This window comes from Clinocottus analis, unplaced genomic scaffold (genome assembly GCF_023055335.1).
Source record: "Clinocottus analis isolate CAN_PGR_092001 unplaced genomic scaffold, fCliAna1.0.p SCAF_15, whole genome shotgun sequence".
NCBI lineage: Eukaryota > Metazoa > Chordata > Actinopteri > Perciformes > Cottidae > Clinocottus > Clinocottus analis.
Window position 1 is genome coordinate 11,399,580 of NW_027175876.1, and position 18,890 is coordinate 11,418,469.

Consider the following 18,890-nt stretch of genomic DNA (forward strand, 5'->3'; position numbering starts at 1 on the left):
CTTTGAAGGCCATGCTGGCCACACTGTGTGGAGGGAAATTGGTGGATAAACTCCGATGTGAGTATCAAACGACACATTGAGAATAACAAGGAAATCTGTTGACGATTTGCGATCTTAGATTTCCTAGAAATACTTTGTCTGTAAGCCATAAACTCTAGGTGGAGGTGGACGTAGTCACCGTGATGCCACCCTTTGGTTTGTGGACTAAAGTCGTGAAGCCTTTGAGGTCAGCATATTAGGTTGTCACTTCTGGTTGCAAATAACTAACTACAACCGATCGCTGAATTAGAGATTTTATAGTTAACTCAAACTTTCATGGGCTGAATGTTCTGAGCCGTAAACACAAACAACTCCTGGACCAAAACGCCGCGATAGAGACCTTTCAATCTCAAGGTTGACCCTCCCTACAGCATACCCTGCTTTATGATTTTATTCACTCTAAATGCAACCTTACCTTCCTCAATGAACAGCATGCTGTATTGAAGAAGACTTGAAACTTGAAGAAGCAACTGAGACCATAAACTCATGTGTGCAATGTTTACTGATAATTAACTGGTAATAAATCAACTAAGAAGAATCTGATCTCTTTTTGCAAACAGAGGCGGCGCCCCCTTATGGTTATGAGAAATAATGCAAATTCAAGACGCTCCTGCATTGGCTTCACTTTACAGAACAGGATTGCCAGCTGATGTAAACACATGCAAAGAAATAGTGTTCATGACAGGCCAACAGGAGCAAGAGTATACATTTAGTTTTGAGTTATTCATATATTACGGACAGTGCACAACATGAGTTAAAATGTTTTACATAATTAGTTTCACTGCATTAATGTCTAATAACTTGGACTAGTTACAATATTAATTTCTCAGTTGGGATTTCAGTCTGTTTGGAGATATACATTCATGTCAATGTCAGGTCAATGCTACAGGTTGCTTATGTTATCTACCTGCCTACCTTTTATTAATTATATTGTGGTGACATGAATATGTTTAATAAATAAAAGTTCTCATATGGAGATTCACCTCCAATCTCGGGACCAAAAGCTTGTCCACACGAGGCCGACCAATAAAATGTAGATTAAGAGTTCATATTGGGTTGTATTGGGTCACTTGTAAAACGTAGTTAGCGTTGGGGTCGTTATGGTTTTCTCCAGGAAATAAATATAATCTAATGCATCCTTTACCTATCTTGTATGTGTGTAGATGTGTTTTCTCAGGTGTCTAACTCCAGCGGCGTGCTGGTACAGTCCAAGTTTGATGGTTTTCTGAGGGAGGCGCTCAAGCTGCCCACTGCTGCGCATGAAGGGCCGTCCTTTGGCTACACACACACCTTAGCGCGCTCATGCTTCCCACAACAGGTATGCTCACACACCGCACTCATCCGTCCTTTATGACACACATTTATTTCTGTATTAAAGTAAACCTTTCTGTACAGGATTATAATTTCATTTAATATTCTGTGTTGCTGATGAGTTTTGTCTTTGGTAAATGGCTGTTGTTGATGTAGAAGAGGGTGATGCTCAACATGTTCCTGGACATTGTGGCTGACCCTCCTCAGTGTCTCGTCTGGCTACCTCTCATGCACCGCATGGCCAACGTGGAGCATGGTACACACACACACACACACACACACACACACACACACACACACACACACACACACACACCGACATAGACAGCTTAGCATTGATTAGGTTAAATGAAATGATCTTTGACAGATACTGCCTCTCCTCTCTCAGTCTACCATCCCGTGTCGTGCTCCTACTGTCGTGGAAACGCGATGACGGGCTTCCGCTATCGCTGCCTCCGTTGCCGTGGTTACCAGCTCTGCCAGAACTGCTTCTGGCGCGGCAACGCCAGCGGCTCTCATAGCAACCTGCATCAGATGAAGGAGCACTCGTCCTGGGTGAGTCACTGTGTGATTACTCCATCATCACACCAGGGGGCACGCTTGTGTGTGTGTGTGTGTGTGTGTGTGTGTGTGTGTGTGTGTGTGTGTGTGTGTGTGTGTGTGTGTGTGCGTGTGCGTGTGCGTGGCGCCTGGAGAGAAAGTTTGAGCATGACATGACATTCTGTCGGGTCCTCACTTCTTCAAAAAGCTGTTCGGTGGTTAAAACTTGGTTTGGGGTTTATGATTAGAATAATTATTGAAAAGAGATTAGGCCCATTTAAAAAAATGGGTTCAACTGTAAAAACACACATTGTAAACGCACAACAGATCATCACAACATATTCACTCCGGACAGGTGTTTTTCATTACAATTCTTTTTTTCTTTTTTTACTTATTGTAATGTATTTATTTCCAATTTGTCAATCCCATAACATTATAGCAATCTTCCAAGAACTAGGTCAAAGGTGAAAAGAATGAATGTTTTCAATGAGGAACTGATGTATTAATAGACGGAAACATAGTTGTTGAATTATTCATGACCCAGTCTTGGCATAATTTGTCATCTTGATGTTTCGAGGATGAACCTCTTCGGTTCACAGGACCCTCATCCTAATAATCCTCAGCAGACTTTGCATATCACTTACAGCAGTCTTCAATTTTGGGCTCTATTTAGTTACACCGTCTCTCCTGCATGTTTCTATGAGGTTTGCGGCATGAAAACTGAAATGAGAAGTTTGGCAATAATTGTTTGGTCTGGAAACTCTTGGTTTGAAGTTGTTTTAACTTGATACAAGTGTGTCATAAACAATCCCTCCTCCCCGGATAAAATGCACAACAGGGAGTAATTTGTTGATTACATCTGTCATCATTCACTGGAATCCCTCAGCCGACTGTTTGTTTATTTATTTGCACTTGCTGTTCTTTTTGGGGTCCATAGAATGATTACTACAACAATTTTAAACGGATTATGTAAATGAAATAAAGTGAATTACATACATATTCATGTACACACGCACATACATAATACAAGTTAAGATATTATATATTTAGTATGTGTTTTCATCGCAATTTATCAGTCATGTCTTCAAGGATTTCCTGGAGAGGAAAAACAAGGAAGATTTGTTGAATCTTGATAAAACCCAGTTAATTATCAGTAAAAAAAGATGTGGCACTGTACCAGACATGAGTCAGAACGGTGTGTTGGAGAGACTCAACAAGCCTTCAAACCTTAGATCCACAAATTTATAGATTTTTATCAGGAAAGATCTGTTCAGATCTGTTTTATCCACGGAGTTCCTCCTGCTCTTTGATGCCATTAACACTGCGGCAGAATAACAATACGAACTCACACAGCTTGTGAATATTTACCTGATATTTGTGTGACTGTGTTTATGTGTCTGTTTTTTGTGTAGAAGTCGCCGGCGACAAAGTTTGGGCGAGCCCTGAGCAGGACTCTGGGCTGTGTGTCGTCCAGAGAGCCTCCTCATCATATTTACCCGGAGGAGCCTGAGAGGACCCTCAACCTCTCCAACATAGTGTAAGGCTTTTTATGCGTGTGCAACAATTCGTTGAATTATTCTCTGAACCGCCAGAGGACGTATGAACAAAATGTACTGTGAAGAAACAAAAAGACCAGCGTCACTGTCCGGTCTGAAAAGCCCTGATTGCGACTATAAACTACACTTGATTAATTGACACAAGAGCTGCCTAATCGTTTATTTAAATCAGATTTAAATCTTAAGGGATTTAGCGATAATGTACCATTATACAGTAAATACCATGTATGGCCACATGGGGCGCTGTTGAGCAAAGGTTATAGGGGAAATCTTTGTAACTTATTTGGTTAATTAATCAACTATGTTCCTGGAATCAATAACAACACCCTTTCAGGATGATATTGACTTCCCTCTAAAATATTATACACAATAAAATGAAATTTATTTCCCCCTTTATTGTCATTTATGACACTATATCACGTGTTAGTGCTGTTTCAGACGCATGCCAATGCTCAGTCAGACAGTTGAATGTTTTTTGTTGAAGCTCTCATGGCAACGTTAACACTTGGACAGAAAGTGAAACATTTACTAACGTGTGGCAAAAAACTCGGCCTAAAATAACATTCAGGTGCGTTATCACCTTGAGGGTTGCATGTACACAAAAACTTCAGATAACACAAAAGTCCCGCCTCTATAGCGGTTCATTGTGGTTGCTCCGCCCCTTGCGGTGGATCCACATTGTTTGATTTTCCAAACATCGGCAGACTGGGTCATTACAGACCTCCCAGCACTGGGCACCTAAACAGGCCAGCACGCAGAGCCTGCACTTAGCACCGAGTGAGTATGTTTACTCTGATGTTGCTGTGTCAGGTTCATAACTCTCGCAAACTGTAATGTATCTGAATTTCTATCATTTCTATTATAGCTGGTTTCTTTTTGTCTGTGTATGTGTGTGTGTGTGTGTGTGTGTGTGTGTGTGGGGGGGAGGGGGGGGGGGGGGGTCTGCATTCTCTCTCTCTCTCCCCCCCCTCCCTCTGGTGATCTTTGCCCTGTCTGTGTTTGCTCAGACGAGTACGATTCACTATTGCATGACTGCACTCAAAAGCACGTGAGCGTATGTGAGTGCAAGAATGTGTGTTTTCTGACAGGCAGGACTTTGTGTTTTAATGATTCAATGTTTTTATCATTAATCTGTCTTGGTAATAATGGTCATGTGTGTTTTTTGTGTGTGTGTGTGTAGCCCCGCTCGCCCCATTGGAAACACCAGTGACGCCATGTTGCTGTCCACATCAGTGCCTGAGTCCTCCAAAAGGTAAAAACTAAACTGGAGGTTTTCTCCTCTTCTTGTCAGAGGGTTGTTCTATATTTTTTTTGTTCTGCCCGATTAGAAGTTTGGACATTTTCTGGAGTGTAAGGCTGCAGATGGACTGGCTTCAGTCAGCAGACATTTGTTTGCTTTGTTCCCTTGTTCCGTCTAAATGACTATTCAATTGGCGATTTCACTGATTTAGATTTAATGAAAATTAAATCTAGCAATTAATTACAAGAAAGTAAAAAAAAGTTTAGACATTTAAGTTTTGTGGAGTTGCTAGTTTTCTTTCTTTTATTTGGTAGTAATTTCAATGTTTTGGACTATTCCTCTTATGAAATGGGAACATTTGAAGACTTCACCTTTAAACTGTAATGGGAAATCTTTGTATTGTGTCTGAGGCAAAATGCTGCAATCAAAAAAAGCACAAGTGCTATTTCTGGTCATTAAGTATTGACATAATGTGGTTTCCTGGATGTCACCTCTGTGTGCTTCTGAAAAAAACTGATTTGCCGGTTTTGAGTTTCTCTTTAAAGTTAGACATCGAACGTCTCTTTCCATTGGAAAAATCTTTTAAGGACGAACTACAGAGAGAAAATGGAAAAAGGTCCAAGACTTCATCGCAGATTGGCCGTACTTTATAAAGATATTACGTTATGTTAACGAACCAAAGAAAACAGGATAATATTCAACACATGCAAAATGACAGCAAGTTAATGCATGATTCATGAGAAAAGCTTTATGAAAACATGCAAGAAATCACAATTTATTCTTTGAAAATGTGATCTGAAGTTATTGAGAATATGTTAAAATCTGAATGAAATTCACAGCTCAGATATGTGTGTTTTTCTTTCATCCAGTTTGGCAGCCGCTCGGCGCATGAACGAGGAACACGCTCTGATCGCTGCGTATGTGAATCGCCTCCAGAGCAGCCCGTGGTGAGAGTGAAGCACAGGAAGACCGTAACGTAGTCAACGTGCATCCCGTGTAGTTTATTCTCTTTTACAGTGACAACCGGCCTGCTACTTGAACATCATCGCTGTGTCCAGCATCCTTTTAGCCTCATTAGTCAGCGAGCAGGCGTTTGCCTCGAGCATAAAGCCTCAATTTCCACTGAGGTGCATTAATGATTGATGACTTACATTATACTCATGTAGGTTGTAGAATTGTGAAACATCTCACCAAACCAGAACCTTTTTCAGAAGGAAATATGTACCCCATGATCAGATTTTAGGGTAATTTGGGTTCCTTTTGGAGGTGGTCACAGTGAAAAAGTGGATTCATATTGCTTCTTGTTTTATTATTGCTGCAATATTCCAATTGTTAGTGTTCAAGGTTACTTGTTGCATGTCCTACAAAGTGTTGCTCTGTATACCGCAAGCTCCCATTGTCATCCACAGTCGCTCACCGGGGAAATTTACTCATTGATTCTGCTTGTGAATGTTTGACAAGTCAAGAAAAAGTGCATTTGATGAACGGCACTGAAACCTGCAAACATTATTCCTCGCTAATGCCAGATAAAAAAGTTGTTGCTGATACCCCTGGTCTCTGTGTGTGTGTGTGTGTGTGTGTGTGTGTGTCACAGTAGTGTTGACAGTCCTAGCAGAGAAGATGAGGAGCACAAACTGATCGCCCGCTACACCTCCCGCCTGGCAGAGACTGACGGCGCAGGAGTGAGTCAACAACACTTTGTTTTCTTGCACACAGTAAACTTCAGATATACTATAAATACATAATCGGGTACTTCTAGGTTACATATACACAGCGCTCCGTCGCCCTCGACCTTCTTTGTTAAATGATGAATGATCAACCCACGGTTGGCCAGCTCGAGCAACTCCAGTTTGGTGTATGTTTTTCAGGTGATACCTAACCGGAGCATAAACTTTGATGTGAACAAACAGAAGAGGGAGCTCATTGCGCAGCTGGAATGCAAAAACAGGTAATGGATGAGTCATTTATTCATTTTCAATTCATTCCTTTTTGCAGTTTGACCCATGCACCTGTCAGTCTGCCACCGTGTAGTTATATTTGTGATGCACATTTGTGTCTATAGAGATCACACCAGTGTCTCAGTCCAGTTTGGCCCCACGTTTAGAAAACACTCGTCTTTTTTTGGGAATCATTCCAAGAAACGATGCAATTTATCAGTGTCGTTTCACCATTTGACGATTTGAGTCAGACTTTTTGAAAGCTTGTAAGCTTTTTACCACTGCACTTATAAACTAAGTGTGTCCTACGAATGAAAGTATTGTTTATCAAGTGCAAAATGTCAGCTCCTGAGCATGTTTCCTTTATTTCTTAATGTCTCTACAATATGCGTTTTATGTGTAATTATACGTTACCCAAAATGCAACTGCAACATGTACATTCCTCCACATAATCTGCAAAAGCCAGCAGCCGTGTGAGCGCGGGTTCTTGCCCAGTCTTTTCACAGTCTGTTCGGTCATGTGACGCAGCCCCCAGCCTGAGCTGACCAGTATGTTTTTCATTTCTCAGAGAGATCTTGGCGGAGATCAAACATCTCCGTGTGGAGCATGACGCAGCGTGCCAGGTCAGCACCAACCCGACTCTGCTGGCCGAGCTTCGTCTGCTCAGGTAAACACACACATACCGGTACAACAATACCAGTACAACAATTATTAGTTTTATTTATTTATTTTTTTTGATTTGCCAACAAAAATGATGCTCAAACATAAACAAACAAAGTTCATCAATCTTGCGTTTTTTTTTTCTACATCGTGGCGCTGCGTTGCTTTACGGCACCGAGGGAGCGAGGGCTTCATGACAGACGGCGGTGACAGATGGTGAATTTTTGTGAAAAGCCAATCACTTCCAACATCTATTTTGGTGAAAAAACAAAAATCCAAGGGATACTTTTATGCAAAGCAATAACAATCCTGCGAGAGAGAGAGAGTTGCAGTAACGATGATGGAAGGATACTGAGAGTCACACACAGAGCAGCTTTAAATCCAGTCTGTGTGGATTTGTATGTGATTATAGCATCTTTTAACTTATCCTGACTTGACAAATAAAACCATCTCAGTGATGCTGATGGGAGCAGTGCTGCCGGTGTCTTTTTGGCGATGGCCACTCTGGGGCGCCAAATTCAAAAGTCAGATCTATTCTAGTGGCTTTAATTGTGCAAATCACAAAATGTACTGTTTATTTATTTTTGAAGTGGTTTTGAGTTGGATATTCAAAATATACTGTGATTCATGTGACTTTGGACTAAATTATATAAATGTGCAGTAACAACTGAAACAACCTTAATGACACACTTTAGCAAATACCCATAATTCAAAGTAACGACTCGTCCTCCTTCCCTGTGTTCATTTTGTTCCTTGAGATAAACTCTCCCTTCCCTCAACAGTGGATAATGTAGTTGTGTCACCTTTGCCAAATCACTTCACATAGTTTTTATAATCCAGTGAACTCTTACTAGTTTCTCAAGATTACCAACCCCAGTTTTCAAACCATATTGTACAGGATTAAGTGGAATTTATTAGGACATATATACTATCATATGTCTAACTATGTTTTCATTAATCAACATGCGTGCGACTAAGAATTGTGTTTTGGTTCAGAAGAATGAGCCATTTATGTCTACACAGGAAGCGGGTCTTCTTCAGAGTCCGTCATGTTTCTGCCGTAGCCCAGAGCGGACAAACCAAACACGGTCTTGAGACGATCTCCAGGAAAACACTTTAAATAATACAGATAAAGTGGTTATTTGGAATGCTCTCTCAGTCCCACCTTAAAATGACTCAAATCTGGAGCTGCTGCAAGACTCAGACTTTTGCCTTTTGTTTATGTACTCATTTGTCCTAACATGTGAAGGGAAGCCAAGCAGGAGGCTGAAGAGTTGTCCCTCCTGCTTTAAAGTCCCATCCAGACCACATGCTGTTTGTCAAAAAACATTGTAAACATCCCATTGGACTGAAATATGCTGAAACCCTGGCTTCATGTTGCTGCCAACTCACTGTTTTTATAATTTGAATGCATTTTGGATTGAATTTGGCCTTGGTGGTCTACACTGGAGCATTTTAAGCAGTATCAAGTAAATTTTGACCATCCCTGCTGCTTCCACCATCTGAACACTCGTCATACACATCGTGAATTCATGATATCAAAGGTTTCAAAGGTCTTGTGGTCCATCTCGGAGGCTCATGTTGTTTTCCTTCGATCTCCAAACATCCATGTTCCCATGGGTTTGCTCTACGATTTGCGTTTTTCTCTGGCAAGGCTCTCACCTTGCTTCTGCTGTTTCTCCTGGGAGTGTTTCAGAGAAGAGCTCAGAAACCGTCCTTGAGTTACAGAAGTCTCTCATTTAGCTGTTTCCCAGCTTTGTTTCATCCCACTCATAAACCTAATGCTACCAACCCTGCGGCCTGGACTGGGTGTGTTACGGCCTCCTTACGCTGTTTTTTTGGATTTAGCTCACGGAGGTTGATAATGTTTATGTGGGTGAGTGCAAATGAATTTCTACCAAATCAAATCTGGACATCTCTGACAGGGAAAGTGTACCTGAGGCCAGCGAGTCTTCTCCCTCAGCTCTCGGTGTTTGCAGCGTTCTGTCCCATTGGCTTTCTAAATCAAGCACCTTTTGTAACTTCAAATTACTCCCTTTCAGCTGTGTCCTCTGCCTCCTTGCACTCTGGTTCTCTATTGCGGCCTCTTGATAGTAATGGAGGGTTGTTGTGTGTTGCAGACAAAGGAAAGATGAGCTGGAGCAGAGGATGTCGTCTCTGCAAGAGAGCAGGAGGGAACTGATGGTACAGCTCGAGGGACTGATGAAGCTGCTCAAGGTGACGCGCAAACGCACATACACACCTTTTATTGTCGCACACTAGAGGGCAAAGTTTCCCTTCTTCTTCTTCGTCACACCTCCTCTGTGTCTGTTCTCCCAGTAACAAGCCTCACTTTGTTTTCCCTCGGCTGTTTCCTCTTTAATAATTCCACCTATTTCCAACTCTGAATGTATCTGACTTCTTCTTTTCCATCCTTTTCCTCCCGTTTGTTTCCGACTGCCCATGTTGTGGCCCTTGTAGGATGAGGAACAGCGACAGGCAGTAAGTTTACTCACGGCACTGTAAATATAGGATTCAGCCCTAACTGTCAAAATAAGTCAATTTTACAAGCAAGCTACATTTTTCCAATCAGGACATAAATGTCTTGGTTCACCTTTTTCCAGCGATTATCAGAGCTTTTACTACAGTGTGGATGTGATGTCAGCTGCAACAAAAATGACGAGATGTTTCTGAAAGTCATAAATTATTCCATGAATCAACTCTTATGAATCCATCTCTCAGGCGCAGGCGGCTGGCTCTTCTCACGCCTCTCCTTCTCGACCGAGCCCATCAACCGTTCGCTCCGTGGGCGCTGCGTCTCCCCAGGCTCACATGTACCCTCCCCAGGATTCACTCGCTGGGGTTGGTGGTGACGTACAAGAAGCATTCGCCCAAGGTGAGTCTGGACCTTAGAGACGTTTCTAGAAGGATTTTGCCCGGATCTGACAGGTTGACGCGTCGTTCCGCCATATTTCTGAGCACCTCAACGATCCCCATCGTGTGTCTGCGTGTGCGAGTGTGAGAACAAGTAGGGGATGTCACTTGAGCTGAAAAAACTGCAGCTGTGACAACCACATGGATTCATTGAATCTCTGCTCGGCCACAAACACAAACACACCATAGTCTCCAGACAGTGTTTCGGATTAGTTTGACTTTATACAGACTGCTCTGTATAACGGTACAGCTTGTGTGTTTGATGTCTGCTCTGCTCCAGATGCTCTCCATTTAAGAAAAGGGAAAGGAGACAAGTTCATGTTAAAAATGATTCACCATCTTGCTGTATTGTCTGTATGTGTCATTCAGAAGAATTCAAGTTATTAGTTAGCACACAATTAGTGTAACTAATCGTTGTACTGTGTCGTCTAATATTGGACGACTGTCTCCATTACAGGCCCGAGGAGGAACCTGAGGAACGACCTGCTGGTAGCAGCTGACTCCATCACCAACACTGTGTCCTCACTGGTCAAAGAGCTCCACTCTGGTAAGCACCAACATATTCTGTGTGTATGTATGTATGTATGTATGTATGTATGTATGTATGTATGTACGTATGTATGTACGTACGTACATGCACAGCCTTCCATAGAATCCTGCAGATGCTCTTTTCACATCTTTGAAGCTTCCAAACGATCACCTTTTCACCAACATTGTGTTTGCTGCTGTCAGTGTTGGGTACGAAACTGGTCAAGAACGACAAGAAGTTTCATTTTCTTGATGCTTTCTCGATAAGATCAAATAACAATTTAGAATGTAATGACATTTTGGTTCAACGCATGACACATCTTTTCTGACCAGATGATGTTCGGGAGGAAGAGGAGAGATTGCTCAACGGGAAGGACAGAGGTAAATGAATCTCTTTGGTATCTCACCTTAATCTTCTTTACTCGCTCTACTTGTTTAACAAAACCCACTTTTGAGATTGTAATTACGGAAATCAGTCCCGCATTTCGAATGCTTCTCGAGTAAAGGAAGAAAAAGTATTACCAGCTAAACGCAGAGTGTTGAATTATGTTGCCCTTAAGGTGTTGAAAGATAATGTGTGCACAGGATATCTTCTGACACTCTTAGTTTTGCTGCAGGATGAGTTATAACTTCATGATTCTTATTGGGGGGCCTCATGATTTATATGACACCAAACTGAAAACACCTGTGTGGGTAAAGAATGCTTTTAACCGATACACCGCATTTCATATCTGGAGTACAGTTTAAAGTACAATACACTGGAAATACTTATAGTATAGTACAAGTAGAATGTTTTCAATACTTGAATAAATGTACTTTCTACTTTTTACTGAAGCCTCCTCCGTGTGGGTAAAAGGTGCTTGACGCAGAGTGAAGCACGTTTAATTGCAGATTTGACAAAACATCTGTCAGGAAATATTAAAATAAATATATCAGAATATAATCTAATGCAGCAGAAACCTCAATAACGGGTGGAATACACCAGCTAGCTCATTTTTTAATAAAATATAATAATATTAAGAATTAAATAACACCTTGTATTTATGTTCTTCATATTTATGTGGGGAGATAATGGCGCTGAATCCTATTTTTCTCTTGCACCCGTAAAGGTTGCATTTGTATTTGCGTCCTCTCCTGCATGTCTTTTTTGTGTCCGTGCAACCTCGTGCACGACTCCACTCATTCCCCAGGTGCTCTCTCTCTCTCTCTCGTCTGCACTGCAGCAAGCTTCATTAACATGCCGTCTCATTAGCCTTCGCTTTATGGAGCCCCTCCTCTTTACAAGAGGACCGCCTGCAGAGCTGAAGCGGGGAAATGACTTCCTGGTCTGCTCCCTGAGCCCAGACATGCCGCTTATAAGAATGCTTACCTGCAGACCGAACACACAAACAGCCAGACAGACAGAGTTCAGGCTCTCGTTCAACACAGTTAAGTCTTAACGTTTAGAGATGCAATACTGTCTTTCTGTCCACAATAGTTGTTTTCTTCTTTTTTCTTTGTGGACTCAGTCAGTTTGTGTAGCACCTGCCAAGTACAGTCCTGTGTTATGTTGTATGCTAAGTGCTGCTCTGGTTCTTGTTACAGTTTCTGGCATAAACCCTGTGTCACTTGATTTAGTTTCACGCTGCATTATCCTCTGCTAACTGCTGACAAACGTTCTTTCTCTCTTTTAGCAGGTTAACGTGATCGCAGGACAAACAAAAACCGTAAGTGATTCAATTTCAGCCTTTTTTTTTTTTTTTTACAACATGATCAAATCAAAAAGTAACTTACACAGTTAATTTCAGTTCACTGTGGTTTGTTTTGTCAGCACACTGGACAATTAAAGGTTTGAACTCGCTACAAACTGAAATTTGCTGAAGTGCACCAAATAACAAACATTCACAGATGAAACTATTGCCTTCTTCCTCTTCATTTGTAACCAACAATGAATCGGATGTAGAACTACAAAGAGGCTGCTATCGTGTTATGGAAAACCTGAATGAGTGATTTGAACTTGTTCATGTGTTGGAGCTTTGTTCCACGGGCCAACAAACCACAAGTTTTTGGTTCCTGCTGATCCGTTTTAGAAGCACTTTGTGATCTTTTATTTCAGTTGATACAGAGATAAAATATCAAACACGTGGTGGTTTCCCAAATTAAGAAAAACTCTTCTTCTCAGCCACAGCCAACAGACGCTTAGCTTAGCTTAGCATAAAGACAGGAACTGAGGAAACTGCTTGTCTGGCTCTGTCTGACATGCATACCTCTAAAGCGAGTGTAAGAGGTGCCTGGAGGCCGATTTTCCTCTTAGAACTGCCAGGCTTCCAGTCTTCATGCTAAGCTAACCAATGCTAACTGGCTTCAACTTCGTATATACCATACAGACATGGGAGTATTATCAATGTAACGCTCGACAAGAAAACAAACGAGTGCATTTCGCAAAATGTCGGACTATTCATTGACCTTCTGATGAGTTGTTCTGTCACTCTCTCCTCAGGCAGAGTGATGTTTCATCACGGCCAAAGACGACGGACCCTGCTGAGATTGAAATATACCTTCTTGTAATGTAATCGTTAGCCAATGGGGATTAGAGCTCCAGTGCTAGTCAACCAATCACGATGCTGGACACCAAACGGCCGCTCGGTCCCTACTGATGTATAGCTGTGATTCTGTGTGCGTGTGTCTTGTCACTGTGGATTGACGTTTGTTTTCATTTGATCATGCATAGTTTAAGCGAAAATCTGAAACCTACTGATTTGTACTGTAGCACGTTTGTGTGTGTGTGTGTGTGTGTGTGTGTGTGCGCGCGTTCTGCGTTTTCGAGGGTTGAGCAAGTGATCGGGGCACCGTGAAGAGACAGAAAGATGTGTTGAGGACATGTTTGAAGGATTAAAAAGTGCAAGAAAGTTTCGGGATGGAAAGACAGGATGTAAATAATAGTGGAGAGAAAAAGTCGGGGAGAAAACTTAGGAAAGTGAGTTGACATGTTTTAAGTTTCGGCACTGTGTGCTTAGTATTTATTGCTTTGATTTGATTTTTGACATCTATTCATTCAGTTTGAGTGTGGTCCAGCCCTACTGAGACGATAAGCTTTAATGGGACATTTCCTGCTGTGTTAAACCCAACCCAGTGCAGGCTGGAGAGCTGGAGCCCTGGTTCAGGTGTCTGAAACCTGGAAGACATTAGTGCCGCGGGTGCTGGTATGACAGCAGCTCAGGTTGTCCAGGCCTCTCCGTGTATCTCGGTACTGCAGTGGGACGACAGTCAAAGAGGAGGTATCTGATTACTGTGTGTGTGTGTGCGCGTGTGTGTCATGTGAGGGAGAGGGAGTATACAAACCATTTGCTTCAACAGTATAGCAATAGAGTAGCAAAGTGGGTGGGGTATTTATCCCCATTACAAATGTTCTTCTAAAGTTTCAGTGTTTCACAACTTGAGTTTGGGGAGGCACATGAGTGAAGGAATGTGGAAGAAAGTTTTAGTCCCCTGAACTATCCCAACTTTTTTTGCAATATTTGTTTTCTTTTTATAGTTTTCACCTCTTCAGGACTCAAATCATTACACACACATATATACATATATATATATATATATATATATATATATATATATATATATATATATATATATATATATATATATATATATATATTTAGATCAAGAAGTTAAGTCACAATTGTTTACTCAATAGGAGTAGTCAAATCTTGTTTTTGAAGTCATACAGTTTTGACAGTTTCATGTTCCCCGAAGCCGTGAAAGGGCTCCAACTGCCAGTTACCCAACATTGTCTATGCAAAAGATGAGCGGGGCTGCCCAAAGTAACTCCTCGCACTTTGCTACTCTTTGATGCCTCTCAAGCATCCTGTAAAAAAAAAGTAATAAAAAAGCTTCCCGTGAAGTTCTCCGTGGGTATCGAACCACAACCAGCAAGCACCCCAAAAGAATCCTGAGACAGATAATATGAATCGGGTCAGGTTGATTTATTCTCATGAAGCAGATGTGAAATAATTGTATCCAAAATATGTTTTCAGGGTTCATAGGAAGCTTTATTTAATTGCGCTGTACACTTTTGGATCAGATTTCAGTTCAGTTTCTTTCAGACTTCACCAAACCTCCACATTGATTGACAGAATGTGAGCATCTGTGATTATCACATTTTCAGATTGAATGACTGTATGAATGGATAAATACATGTGTGTGTTTGTCCGTGTGTATATATGTGTATGTGTGTGAGAGAGTGAGAGTGAAATCATGACTGACAGGACAGCCGTGTCCTGACATGCAATTATAAACACAGCTCTGAACCTGCCTGAGCTGACTGAGTGGAAAACGTGTGTTTCATCGACAATAAATATTATTTAACATCCAACTGGTGCATTTGTCTGTCTTTGTGACTGTTGGTCTTTATTATTTCAGGACTCAAAATCCTGGGCAGCGACATAAAAACAAGCGTACTATGATGTTGAATTCAGTAAATTGTATATGACTTTCCATTACTTTCTGTGAGCTCCTCTATGACCTCAACATCATTCCCTCCTGGTTTGTTCAAGTACAATTTGGCTAATGTAATAAATCAGTAAAACAAGTTGGAAACTGCACTCTGCTGTATGGAAAGTGACCCATGAGTAAAATGTCTTCTCTCATGTGGAACGCGGCATTTCTAAACCCCGTGTTGTTGCAGCAACTCCAAAACCCTACTCTTTTAGAAGGAACAACACTACATTGTAAATATACTGTTACAAGTAAAGTATCCTCCGGTATTTGTGTCTGAAATGTAGTGGAGTAAAAGTAAAAAAGTGACATTAGTTGTACTTAAATTTGTACTTTGTGCTTTAGTAGAAGTACTTGGTTATATTCCACAGCAAAAATGACATTGTCTTTGTAACTGTTCATATAAGAAATACACTTACTCTTTAATGAAACAATGAAAACACACTTCCTAAATACAGTCCCAATAGGCTGTGAAAGACGTCCTGCATTCTGAATCTTACTTTAGTTAAAGTTGATAAGTATAAGCAGCAAAGTTGGAAGTACTTGTTACTAATTAAGACTGACTGTAAATGAAGTTGAGTAAAGAGATCAATACATTCCTTGAAATGTAGCAAAAGTTTGAATACTTATGTAAAGTACAAGTACCTGAGATTGTACATGTGTTGATAGTACTTGTGTAAATGTACACAACTAATTCCACCATTTTTTTTTATCTAAACTGATCCCAATAATCTGATGAAAAACAAAGTTGTCAATGTTTTTGGTCACAACCCAGTTTCTATAAATAAACAGACAATTTTTTTCTCCTGCATGTTCAACATTTTAACTTTCCTCCTGATTTAGTGTCCTCATTAGTATGGATGAGCAGTTCTCACTTTTCCCATGAGCTTCCTTCAGAGGTCACGCCTCTGCGTGTCGTGTGTGTGTGCGTGTGTGTGTGTGTGTGTGTGTGAGGTGGGGGTATAAACTACAGACTGAATAAAGCTCACTGCGGTTTCTGTTGTTGGTGACCTCACTGACTGCTATAAATAACACCCCCACCTCCTCTATACGTACTCACACAACGCAGTTATGACCCTGTTTATTAGGGATCTTTACTCGTTCTTTCTTCTCAGAGGTCAAACTGAGTTTAACCTTCTCTTCTGGAGCAAAAATCAACTCGTCTTAATGCAATACAAGTAAATTTTATTTCACTGACACTTATAGTAATTGGTCATTCCCAAGATTTCCTGATTCAAGCTTATTAAGATTTCCTTTATATATATTAATATATATGATATGTATATATATATATATATATATATATATATATATATTTATATATATATATATATATATATTTATATATATATATATATATATATATTTATATATATATTTATATATATATATATATATATATATATATATATATATATATATATTGGTTTTGGACTGTTGGTCTGACAAAACAGTTTGAAGACATCACGTTGGATGTTTTTCACTGTGAAAGGTAATTAGAAAAAAATTAACAGATTAATCAATAATGAAAATATCTGTTTGTTACTAGCCATAGCAGGTATGACTTCATCCATCTTTCTATTTCTTGAGGTTGTGAACAGAAAAAGACCAAACCCATTTCTACACGTTTTACACAAGTTCAATGGAAATACAACGCGTGCATCCTCTTAATACTAAATACTGTGATATTCAGTTCAAACCAGGATTTACTTCGTGAATTACTCTTTTTGTCCATCTCGTTCGCTCAGGCGACGTTTACTACTTTTCCTATCTCTCCTTCAATACTGTGTACGCGGCAGTTAAGAGAGCTAGTTGCAACTTGTTGCAGCACGCTCCAGCGTCACCTGTTGAGGAACCTCCGAGAAAAGATGTTCAACCAGAAGAAACCAACCCGTAAAACAAGAAAATGGGTAAATGTCTTGCACTCCCTTGTGAGCTCCCGAGAGAAAACATGACAAAAGAACATGTTTGGGGAGTTTTTCTTTATCTAAAGCAAGGGTTCAAAAAGGTCAGGAGTGTCTAATTCTATACAGATTGAACCCCCCCCTCGCCCGAGGCAAATTTGTGATTTGTGATATGGGCTATAGAAATGTAATTGACTGGAATTAACATATTTGTGCATTAACTACATTTGAATCCAAACTCTTTCTAACATATTGGTTCCCAAGAACTTTTTTATCAGGCGATGAAACGGGATCTGAATTTGCTTCACAAATCATGCTACTTTGTCATACTTTTCTCAAATCATAGCCTTCTGTATCGTTGGAGCCAGAAAGTTTGACCTTTTCAGTTCTCTATACGAACGACTCAAAATAGAGAAATCTGGGAACGGAACGTCAGTCTGCTTGAAACTCGTTTGCAACCTGTGACACGGAGTAAATATTGGTTCAACTTAAAAGGTCACATGTCAACAACTGTTGCCAACCGTGCGCTGTGAGGCAATAAACCAATGAGCCAATGTCTGTCTCCACTTTTTGTAATAATTAGTTTCAACACAAAATAATTCCATAAATACGCCATTTATACATGTCAGCTGAAATAATGGCAGTCAAGAGTAGATTTGATGTCTTGGCCGTTACAGCTTAATCTGACAAGGTCATCAGCAGTGTGGTTCTGCCACCTCTTCTGTTCACTTTAAACACCTCTAGCTTCCAATACAACTCAGAGCCCTGTCATCTGCAGAAATTCTCAGATGACTCTGCAGTTGTTGGGTGTCTTAAAGGTGGACAGGAAGGAGACTGCAGGGAAGTGGTGGCCAGCTTCGCTATAAGAGGTGGCGGGGGAAGCGCCTACTCTTTAACGTGACCAAAACCAAGGAGCTGGTCATTGACTTAAGGAGAACAAGTCCTATTAACACTCTGGAAGATGAAGTGGAAGAAAAGTACACGTATCTTGGAGTCCAGTTGATAACAGACTGGAGTGGAAATGCAAGACCGAGGCTGTTTACAGGAAAAGAGAGAGAGCAGACTACTTCCTGAGGAAACTCTGGTCCTTTAACAACATGTTGGAGATATTTGACCAGTCTGTTGTTGCAAGCACACTTTTCGCTGGTGCTGTGGCATCAGTTCTGTGAAGCACCTTGGAGCAACCGCTAAAACAATGAGGCGCACAACCCACAGCAACACTTTCTGAATGTCACTTTCTTTGCCATTTAAAAAGAATATCCGATATTGTGAATACTAAATGTACTTTTTGAAACTTACTTTCAATAAACGAAATATTGTTTTATATTCAGGCCAATGCATGGTTTATATTTGTTTATTTATATGCAACAAGGGTTGTGCTGTCTGAGTTAATTTAGCATTTCAACATGTAAACTAATACTACATCCTTTTTTGACTTCTTTCTTGTAATGATGTCACTAAACTTGTCTGAAATATTTCAAAAGTTTACACTATCGTTCAAATGTTTGGTGTCATTCAAACAAATTTTCAATTTGTTCGCAAGTTCTCGCATGGAATAGCCTTATTTTTTAAGAACAAGAATAAACTGGCGAGTTCCACATGAAAGTTATCTTTTTTTGGCCATTTTGAGAGTATAATCAAATGCACAAATGTGATGCTCCAGATACTTAACTAGCTTAAAGGAAGGCCAGTTTTATAGCTTCTCTCACCAGTAGAAGTAGTGTTTTGAGCTGTGCTAACATAATTGCACAAGGTTTTTTTTGTTTTTTTTGCACAATTAGTCATCTAA

The 18,890-nt window shown here is 40.5% G+C and overlaps 1 protein-coding gene across 7 annotated transcripts in view; it reads left to right on the top strand.

The window, feature by feature from the left end:
* Positions 1 to 14,269, top strand: part of LOC137785431 (dystrobrevin beta-like) — a 24,655-nt gene extending 10,386 nt beyond the window's left edge. For 3 of the 7 annotated variants that reach the window (XM_068576653.1, XM_068576655.1, XM_068576654.1), the window contains 17 exons: positions 1 to 57; positions 1,203 to 1,357; positions 1,507 to 1,606; positions 1,739 to 1,905; positions 3,303 to 3,427; positions 4,627 to 4,698; positions 5,556 to 5,633; positions 6,281 to 6,368; positions 6,555 to 6,634; positions 7,192 to 7,290; positions 9,404 to 9,500; positions 9,744 to 9,764; positions 10,005 to 10,158; positions 10,654 to 10,743; positions 11,058 to 11,105; positions 12,398 to 12,430; positions 13,204 to 14,269. The exon at positions 1 to 57 is cut by the window's left edge and continues 29 nt beyond it. In XM_068576653.1, the coding sequence (XP_068432754.1) occupies positions 1 to 57; positions 1,203 to 1,357; positions 1,507 to 1,606; positions 1,739 to 1,905; positions 3,303 to 3,427; positions 4,627 to 4,698; positions 5,556 to 5,633; positions 6,281 to 6,368; positions 6,555 to 6,634; positions 7,192 to 7,290; positions 9,404 to 9,500; positions 9,744 to 9,764; positions 10,005 to 10,158; positions 10,654 to 10,743; positions 11,058 to 11,105; positions 12,398 to 12,405 (1,439 nt within the window). In that variant the 3' untranslated portion in view covers positions 12,406 to 12,430; positions 13,204 to 14,269. The remainder of the gene's footprint in view (positions 58 to 1,202; positions 1,358 to 1,506; positions 1,607 to 1,738; positions 1,906 to 3,302; positions 3,428 to 4,626; positions 4,699 to 5,555; positions 5,634 to 6,280; positions 6,369 to 6,554; positions 6,635 to 7,191; positions 7,291 to 9,403; positions 9,501 to 9,743; positions 9,765 to 10,004; positions 10,159 to 10,653; positions 10,744 to 11,057; positions 11,106 to 12,397; positions 12,431 to 13,203) is intronic. The other 4 variants (XM_068576658.1, XM_068576657.1, XM_068576656.1 and 1 more) reach the window with 4 other exon arrangements.
* The last annotated feature ends 4,621 nt before the right edge of the window (positions 14,270 to 18,890 follow it).